General features: G+C 41.4%; 1 protein-coding gene across 1 annotated transcript in view; it reads left to right on the forward strand.

The window, feature by feature from the left end:
- Positions 1–2,805: 2,805 nt before the first annotated feature.
- The window catches only part of sema3b (sema domain, immunoglobulin domain (Ig), short basic domain, secreted, (semaphorin) 3B), a 24,148-nt gene continuing 16,574 nt past the window's right edge, over positions 2,806–10,379 (forward strand). The window contains exons 1-3 of the mRNA XM_083895274.1: positions 2,806–3,147; positions 5,150–5,307; positions 6,333–6,395. Coding sequence (XP_083751400.1) covers positions 2,964–3,147; positions 5,150–5,307; positions 6,333–6,395 — 405 coding nt within the window. The 5' untranslated portion in view covers positions 2,806–2,963. The remainder of the gene's footprint in view (positions 3,148–5,149; positions 5,308–6,332; positions 6,396–10,379) is intronic.

Here is a 10,379-nt window from a genome sequence, read left to right on the forward strand (position 1 = left end):
TCCGTGTGTCACAGAGCTGCAGCTGATGAGAGCGCTGACGTCCTTTTCTCTGAAATACTGCAGTGTCTGCACTTCATCGCAGAACCGCACAGCCTGGCCTTATTCATCTTGCCGTTACACACGAACACGAGTTAACAAATCATTTTGCAGATACAATAACTCATTTTGACTCATTTGTTTTTCTGTGGGATTTAGTGGTTCAGAGCTGTAAAAGTAGCTCTTTACCAACCCTACAAACCTGGAGTGGTTGTGTCCTCTTAAAGGCTCGCATTTGTGCTCTTGTCCTTCTCTGAGTGTGTGTGTGTGTGTGTGTGTGTGTGTGTGTGTGTGTGTGTGTGTGTGTGTGTGTGTGTGTGTGTGTGTGTGTGTGTGTGTGTGTGTGTGTGTGTGTGTGTGTGTGTGTGTGTGTGTGTCTGTGTGTGTGTGTGTGTGTGTGTCTGTGTGTGTGTGTGTGTGTGTGTGTGTGTGTGTGTGTGGGTGTGTGTGTGTGTGTGTGTGTGTGTGTGTGTGTTTACATACTGCAGGGTAATGCAGGGGTTTATGTTCTTGTTCAGCACTGTCCTGTTGGGTTGTGGCCTGGGAGCAGTGAGCTTATGAGAGCTGTCCTGTCTCCACGCCTCAATAGCTCCATTATTTGTAAAACTCTGTGCCAACAGCCTGGTCTGTGAGTGCAGGGTTTGTGTGTCTACTCTCATCTTTGTGTGTTTCAGTTTGCACGTACTTTAAAGTGATCACTGTGGCTCAAACCATGAGATGATGAAAGTGATGTAAGATGGGCCAGTTTAAAATGAATTAGGCAACATTTTTTTTAGGTGGGGGGCATTTAACAGAAAATTCAGCATTATTTTAAAACCCATATTAAAAACTACAGTCCCCACTGACCACAGAGAGCAGCACTGAAAAGTGAGTCACTCAAACCTCATCTTTCGTCACCAATCATCAATCCAAGGCAGGAAAAACAAGAGGAGACAGATTCATGATAGACCACCACTTTCATGCACATTATGCATGCAAAATGAATAGAAAATATAGCAAAATATAATTATTTTGCCCTTTTGTCGAAGAACCAGCAACACTGTTTTCAGCTTCAGGGTTTTCTAATCATCCAATAGCCTTCTAACGCGATTAGCAAACACAATGTACCATTAGAACACTGGAGAGATGGTTGCTGGAAATGGGCCTCTATACACATATGTACATATTCCATTAAAAACCAGATGTTTGCCGCTAGAATAGTCGTTTACCACATTAACAATGTAAAGAGTGTATTTCTGATTCATTTAATGTTATATTCATTGAAAGAAATGTGCTTTTCCTTCAAAAATAAGGACATTTCTAAGTGACCCCATACATTTGAATGCTAGTGTACATGTTTGAAAGCCACTACTCTTTGAAGAACTGCAATGGATCACAGTTGATTTAGTAGAGAGGAACCGATTCAACGCATGGAAGTGATAGGAGTAATTGTTAGATGGAGGGAAAAGTGAGAAAACAGACTGTCTGTCTGTGAGTGAGTGCCAACTGTGAGGTGTAATACAATAAAGGAGACTGTTTCTACTCAAAGGCTTTATTGTTCCAGCTTGACCGCACAGTCCGGAAGACTGAAAGAGACGTGTGTCCCGTGCGTGTTTTTTTTTTTTTTTTTACGACGCCATGTTCATATACATAAAGCCTTATAAAACCAGTGGCCTCATTACTGCTACTGCTGTGGCAGAGCTGCGGTTTGTAACAACGCGCTCACAACCGAGACACCGGGTTATTGGGGATTTTTTTTCTGAAACGGCAACGAATATGTCACTTCAGCTCTCCGTGAACTTTGAGATTTATGTGTTATTGAAAAAGACATTCAAAAACTGTAGAGGCTGTGTGTGTTTTTTTAAAAAGACAACATTATAACACCAAATAATGTCATTTATATATTACTGTGTGTGATCCCCACAGTACTCACAGGTTTTTGGCTTTGTGCTGCTGAACTCAATCACAAGTGACTTTCTGTTAAACACAGATGCACTCATCCATGTAAGTCACTGTTGGCTCATCTGTCCTCAGCAATGAAGACATCTCATCGAGAGAGAGTGGGTGGTGGGGGGTTAGAACGAAATGAGGGAAGTTTTTTTTTTAAGTTGGCAGTGCCACAAACACAGGGAAATTGTGCATGGCTTGGCATATCTCTATCTCTATCTCACACACACACAGTCTTCCTCACCATGGCCTGTGTGTGTGTGTGTGTGTGTGTGTGTGTGTGTGTGTGTGTGTGTGTGTGTGTGTGTGTGTGTGTGTGTGTGTGTGTGTGTGTGTGTGTGTGTGTGTGTGTGTGTGTGTGTGTGTGTGTTTGTAAGTGTCTGTGTGGTGTTTTGGATACTCCCTCTGTGTCTAGCTGTAATGTGAAGAGATTATAGTGGTGTTGCCACAGTGGAGGCTGGCATTTGACTCGGTCTGGCAGAGGCATCAATCCGGCTCTGCCACAATATAGTTCAGACGCCGCTGCTTGTGTGTGTGTGCAGGGGCATCCCTGTCACAAGCACCCATATGCTCATGATGTCCATTTCTAAGTCCTCTCCCTTTCTGTCTCCATTTTTAGGTTTCTATTTCCACGAGTGACGTTTTTGTCCCATTTTGGATGTGAAACGTGAACTCGGTCGTCCTTCACAGAAGAGCAGTGGGTCAACCCAAAACAAACTCTTAAAAAGCAAAGGAGGACACTGTAAAGATCCCACCGCATGTTGAGAAGTTTAAAAGCACGTTTAAGCACTGTAGCCCTGAAGCAAGAGCTGGAGCTTTGTTTTTGAGCCTGTAAAGATCCTGAATCCTCACTAAAAACCGTTGAACCCAAACCAACCAAGTTGAAGTTAAAACACATCCCATATACGGACAAAAAAGGACTGAAGTGAAACAGAACAAGAACCGCTAGAACATAAAACAAATCAGCCTGTGAAAGAAGAGTTTGCTCCGACTGTGTCAAGATGATGACCATGATGATGATGATGGCGGCCATGATGGTCACTTGCAGCTCTCTGTTTCTGCTGGGTCTGGCTGCAGCCCACGCTTCCTCCAGCACCGTGACCCGCACTTCCCCCTCGTCCTCATCCTCCTCCTCATCCTCCTCTTCCTCCTCATCATCGCCACGCATGAAGCTCTCATACAAAGGTAAGAAACCAGAGTTCTGCAGAGGAACGTTACGGCTTCTCTGTCTAAAGGAGGGACATTTGTTTTGTGTATTTCCTTTATTGTGCGCCACACACACACAATTGCTGGTTTTGTATTCTTTGTGTGGACTCATAGACATAACCATCACCTTAACCTATAATTCTTACCCTAAAACCAGTCTAATCCTCAAAAAGCCTGTTAAAGTTGTGTGGACCATGTCCTCCCAAAGATAGTTTTCCTTGACAATTGGTCCACACAGCCTATTTAAGACATGTACACACACATGCGTGTATTGTTATAATGCATTCTTTAGCCCTTCACTCTTGCTTTAACCTTGTCCTGACCTATAGCTGATACTAAGCCTACAACCAAACCAAAATTCCGCCTCTTAACCATAGATAGACACACCCTCTGTGCAGCTATTTTTATTAGGACTCTCATTTGTATAGCCTAAACAAAGCCTTATTCATCAAAAGTTATAGACTTGGACTTTAGTGCCCTAGACATGTTGTTCTGCCTTATTAGGACCAGGATGTGGTCTCCATAAGGCCTACTGGTCCTGACAAGCTAGTGTTTATGCCACAAAAGGTCCTGAGTAGGTAACAAGTACCAGTACATACACTCACACTCACACACACACACACACACACACACACACACACACACACACACACACACATATGCACACTGAGGCATGGTTTTGTGTTTCATCTTAATGATTGTAAGCTAAAATAATGCAGCTCGGTGCCCAACACAGCCACATGAACCTGGAACGTGTTCCATCACTTACCGCATGAACTAACTCACCAAGGACATGATGCTGCTCAGTGAAGGCCATCTGCCCGGCTGAGATACGCGCTGCCTTTAATTTCAACTGAAGGTAACACACAGCAGACAGGCTGCGAGGAGAGAGCAGAGTACTCAGGTTTCGGGTGACACATGAAGGACTGAAAGAGATCCTGACGACACCGTTAATCACTGAAATAACACAGTGGTTTTATTTGGCTCGCAGTTGAGCACAGTCTGATGCCCAGCACTGAAATATTACACGTTTTAATATTAAAATTATTTTTTTCTGTCGAATTATAATAGCGTACCCATGTAGCATCTTAAAATGATTCCTGTGATGTAATGTTACAAGATTTAATATCCAAAACCCTATGATAAAACTGAATAACACATGTGCTGTAAGTGGCACATTTATATGAAACGAGAGTAGACCTTGAGTCCCTGATGTCATGCAGGCGGCTTTTGGGTGGCGTCTTAGCCTTAATTAAACTTATAAATTCACATTGAAACAATGGAAGACTAATAAAGCCATGTTAATGTCTGAGACCTTCGTCTTTTCTTCACTCGGTTAAAGTTAAAGTCCAGCAGAGGAGGACGCAGTACTAAGGCTAAGAACACTGTTTCTTCCACTGACTTGGGCTCAGTATGGCATAAGTAACATAACAAATACAAGCTAGATTTTCCTGGGCACTGTTCCCTCACAGTTTGCTCTTGCCAGTTCACAAACAGCCATGTTTCAATGGAAACTGTTTTTCCTTTGAAACGTAAATATAATGTCATTATGGACCGAATATTTTGTCCTGACTGTTGATAAATCAATGGCCTTAGGACACAGAATGGAAATCTTATTCAAACACTGAAATTAAATGGTAATCTTCCACACCGACCACATGACTCGTAGGCCACAAGCCTCTCTGATAAGTTGAGTTTGCTTTGGCTCGGTTTCCTTACTTGTTACCATATTCAGAAGAATACGATTGTGGTGAATGTGTGAGTTTGAACAGAAGGAGTGAGTTTTCAGCTCATTTGTACCAAACACAATAACGGAGATGTTCATTTCTGGCTCCATCGTTCTTCAAACCTTGACTCTAGGATTATTAATAATTATAAAACTCCAAAGTAACCTGGAATTGACAGGATCTCATTAGTATATCATGTGACAGTAGACAGACAATAGACCTTTATCATGCTGTATATACCTGTGCGATTTCAGAGCTGCAGCAGTTCCATGGAGTGCGCAGGTTCGAGTTGGAGCGTTCCTGCTGCTTCAGCGCTCTGCTCCTGGACGAAGAACGAGGACGTCTCTTCGTCGGTGCCAAGAACTTCCTGCTGTCACTCTCACTGGACAACATCGCAAAGCAGGAACACAAGGTGGAACACAAACGCCGTCAAGCTTATTACTCTGTTATCGATAAGTCTCATTCAGATCAAGATCTTTTTTCTAAATTGAGTAATATTGTCTTTTGATTAGTTAGACTGGGGAAACCTCAAAATCAATCAAGTCGATGTTTGTTTTTCGCCCACAAACTAAAATGGAACTTTATTTTGTAGTACACTTCCTAGTGATTAATTTAGAAGCTGGTTAATAATGATGCGTTATGATGTGTTTTGATCATGACTCAGCCATTTTTGCTGAGGTTTTATTTTTCCATTTACGCAAAACACTCAAACCCATCCAGAGAGCATAAAACAGAGCAGTTTTATTTTCCTGGAAGTACAGCAAATAATCAAGACAGAAATCATTCACAGCCTCTCCCATATTTTATGATAAGGAATCATTATTATTGTTGTCATTAAGGTCAGGTCGTACATGTGTCACACGTTTATCCACCTAAATGACCTAAATGTGAATGACCTAAATGTGAATGAGTAAGAGAAACCCTTGAAAGACAGTTGCCTTGACTAAATCATATGCTTGCACATATGAGACGACATAAGAGACAAATGTGGGGTCAATAGAGACGGGTAGAAACTCAAAGGAGTGGACAGAGTTGAAAAAAGTGCATTGATCTACATGAAACACTTGGATCAAAGCCTTTACTTTTGAGGAGCTGGTAGGTTTAAGTTACACAGTGACACTTGTATACATTCTTTAACATAGGATACCCAAATCTATAGAGACTCTGTAAACCAGCAGCGGCAGATCACAGTAGACGTCTGTCTGCGGCTGAAGTTTGTTTGTCAGTGAGGTGGGTGAGAGGGGGGTGAGAGGGGAGGACAAAGAGAATACCTCAGAATGGACAGGTAAGGCAGTAAAGGTCTTGAAGAAGAGGATGTTATACATTTTGAGACGACTAACCGTTCTTTTGTTTCATAAAAGTTGGTTATTTACAAAATAATTCAGGATGAGAATAGATTTCAGCAACAGAATCTGACTGCTGATTGTTGTATTTCAGATCTACTGGCCTGCTCCTGTCGACTGGAGGGAGGAGTGCAACTGGGCTGGCAAGGATATCACTGTAAGTATTTATTTCCTCCTTATCTGATTTCTACTGAGTGGTTTTCTTCACTAAAGACAGCAGTTATGTTGTCCCTTTTCTTACAAGTGATTACAAAAAAGAAAGAAGAAAAAACTTGTGTCCATCTTTCCATTGTAGGGATATTTTTCTTATGCCATAAAATCAGTGTCAGGAAAGAAGAAGTTCCAATCACGACTTCCTGGTTTGAGTTATTTTCATATGTCTGCCCTCCATAAATGTGACACAGTTTTTGATATTGATGGAAAATGATTACAAAAAACAGTGCAAGACACTGTTTTCCTATTAACTTCAAAAGAACTCAGGATTGTATGGCAGTCAAATAGCAGTATGAACTGCTCCCCCTATTACAGAGATCAGAAGAAGCCCATTTTTTTAAAGAACACAGCGTAATATCATTTTTCCAAATAAAAGGTAATAATGAACAGAAGTGAAAGATATTGATGGGTCACAGCGAGGAGACGAGCACAGGAGAAAACTCTTTCAATTTCTATTTAGGGAAAAATTGGACAACTGATTAAAGGCTTGATGCATGAATATGTACTTCATAATCAGATTACTTATAATAGATTACCTACTTTTTGTAATTTAGAATCAGAATGATTTTAATCAGACTGACAAATAAAGTATGTTCACATTGTAACTTGAACAAATCAGTCTGATTTTCCCATGACTGGTACCATTGGAAAAATGATGTCATCATTTGATGAGCACAAACAGAAAACAAATGCAAAAATGTCACTCATAAAAAAACAAACAAACAATATTATAGCTGTGGGCGAGACAGGAAGTATCGCCTCCGGATATTATGCCGTGTACACAGTGTTAAAATAGGACAGAGGAGCTTCTCGTGGAGGAAGTAAACTGTCCACTCCTACCCAACCCAACACAATGGTACCTTTTAATCCACTGGAGTCATGGGAGTCATCACAAGACACAAACACCACGTTGAAACACGTAATAATAGGTGCAACACTCCTACATTTGGACCTGCCCCACAGTGAGATCACCTCCTCCTCTGCGTCTGTATGTTTGGAGTCCTATGTGACTGAGGTCTGCTCCGTTTGATGCTCAGACAAAGGCATTTGTGTTTTTCTTGCAGTTCACAACTGGTGTGTGTTCAGCGGTTTTATACGGGAAACACATTTCTTAAATGTAAGAAACTTTGTAATGAGGTTACAATAATTCCACAGTCTGTCTCCCAGGTAAACATCTTATATCTCTAACACACTTAAAGCATAATAATCCAATCATGGTTTCAAAATAAGATCTGGGATAGGGAAGAAACCTGATTACCAGCGCATGGCATACACATTATTGAACATGGGACAAACTGCTGAGGTCACATGACGGATAATAAAGACAATAACAAAACTAACAAAGGAAGAACATACAAGAAATTCTATTACGTATGTCAAAAGATCGAGATTAAATAAATGCAAATTGTGAAATCAAATAAATATAACCCGAGTTCCTTCTTGTCTGCTTGTTAAGTGAAGGAGTGACACGACAGACTGTCATTTTCCCAGCACTGTGCCAGCATGTGCCACCCGGCTTCTTCTTCACTTGATCCTTTGTGTCAGCTGCCAACACAAAGTTCAAAAAGCAAATCTTTCCGTTTCTAAGAATATGTCGGGCAAAACGCTGCATGTGCTGATTATGTTTCTAAATGTGATGTGGATGCAGTGTGGGCAGAGCAGGCGTGGCTTCACTGACCAATATGTTGAGGCCACAAAGAGCCTATAGACCACCCAGGGTTCTATCACACACAATTAGCTTACTATAAACTGTGTGTGTGTGTGTGTGTGTGTGTGTGTGTGTGTGTGTGTGTGTGTGTGTGTGTGTGTGTGTGTGTGTGTGTGTGTGTGTGTGTGTGTGTGTGTGTGTGTGTGTGTGTGTGTGTGTGTGTGTGTGTGTGTGTGTGTGTGTGTGTGTGTGTGTGTACAGCATCAGCAGGTGTGTTACAAATGTACCTTTCCACAATATGCTGTGTTTATTATCGTTAATTATTCATGTTTGTGTGTATGACAGTGAATTCTTAGCGATTCTTAGCATCGCTATGCATCTAGTGTGTGTGTGTGTGTGTGTGTGTGTGTGTGTGTGTGTGTGTGTGTGTGTGTGTGTGTGTGTGTGTGTGAGAACGTCTTTTGTGAGTGTAAAACAAGCCCTTCGTCAGTGTGATTACACAGCTGTAGCAGACGGACAACGAACTCCATTCATAAAAACCTCCAGGCTCCAGTTTCACCTGAGTAGGAGTCAGTCTGAGTGTGTGTGTGTCTGTGTGTGTCTGTGTGTGTGTGTCATGGAGACCAAAACCTGGTCCCAATGAGCCAGAACCTAATTTCTGAGGAGCTGGTTAAGTTTAGGGTGAAGATTGTGGTTAGGTTAACTTAGAACACAGAGCATTTAGTTTTTGTCCCCCCCCCATTACTATATTAAAACGTATATACAGAGGCTATAGGAATGTGCAATAAAGAGTGTTTTATAGCCTTTGTTTCTGAGCACAACCCATACATTTGTGAAATTAGGAAATCCGTCGCAGGTCAACTAAGTTCACTTAGTTCGTTTTTATTAACATTTAGTGACTTCTGCACAAGTATCACGACAAATAAGCGACTCAACAACACATAAGAACATGAAAAAAACAAATTTTTATAAAGCCAGAAGACCTACTGTACACACAAACACCCTCAGGATGTCCATATAAGGAGTTGTGTATTATTCCCACAGCAATTTAACAAGGGTGCAAAAAGCAAGAGTTCAAGAGAAGTTGAGGAAACTCCTCGAGGTTTTGAAGAAAAAGAGAGATTGGAAGAGAAATAGATAAGATAATAAAAGAGACATTTTGGTAAACTTTGAAGACAATTGAAGGCAGAGTTTTGGACTTTTCCCTCTGGTCAGTCGTTGGCTGCTTCTCTGACCGATGAAACGTTTTTTATTATTATTATTGTTCTTTGTTAAACAGTCACTCCCCATCTTATTCTTCTTGACATGTAGAATCAAAGTGAACTCACCCACTCACTGAGAACTGAGCTGACCTCACACTGTTGACCCTAATTACAGAGAAGTGTGTTTTTCTGTAGGAAGAGGCCAACGTATATCTCCCCCACTGGATTTCTCCTTCTCCCACTCTTTTTTTTTAACTTCCTCTTAATCTCATAATATTTGTTCTGCGTAAAACATACGTTTCTCATTTTCTTTAGATCCTCCTCGTCCTTCATCTTCTCTATGTTCACTCCTCTTCATGAAACAACTGTGGAACACTTTCCTTTTACACTAACCCTATTCACAGAGGACCACATTATTACCTGCTGTACACTGACAGAAGAAAAGCTGATTCTGTATACATAACTTTGAGTTGCCCACAAGTAATAAACACTTTATTACACACGTGCACACACACACACACACACACACACATCTACCACAGGAAAGCCACCTAACATGTACCCAGACACACAAACACAAACACAGACTCATGTACATAAACACAGTCAGACGGTGGAGGTAAACAGACGAGAGTTCGACCAGACAATCCCTCTGACTCAGCACTCGCATGGAGCGGGAGCCATATTTAAAACGTATTTAAACAGAAATGATGGATTGTGTTTATGCTGTCATGTTAGGACCCACTTTGTCACTTTCTCTGTCGCCTGAGACACGTTAACTATCGGCCTGCAGTGACGCTTATCAGTACGTATGGTTAGTCATCGCGGATTGTCAAGATTTGCGCAGTTTACAACCACTGTAGCTAAAGATGACGGAAGAAGTAGGAGTCTTTAAATGACATTATTATACCCTCAGAAACCTGTTATTTAGGTACACAGGACACTTGCATGTCTTGGTTGCAAGAAACGGTTGTTTGAGTTGGCATCAAAGAGGCATTTTCACCTGCCAAACTGACGCTCACTGGAAATGTTGTCCTTCACCAGATCATTGCGTTTGCCAATGTGTTCAAAGTCACTT

The sequence above is a fragment of the Microchirus variegatus genome (assembly GCF_963457635.1).
Source record: "Microchirus variegatus genome assembly, chromosome: 9".
In the NCBI taxonomy this organism is placed as follows: Eukaryota; Metazoa; Chordata; class Actinopteri; order Pleuronectiformes; family Soleidae; genus Microchirus; species Microchirus variegatus.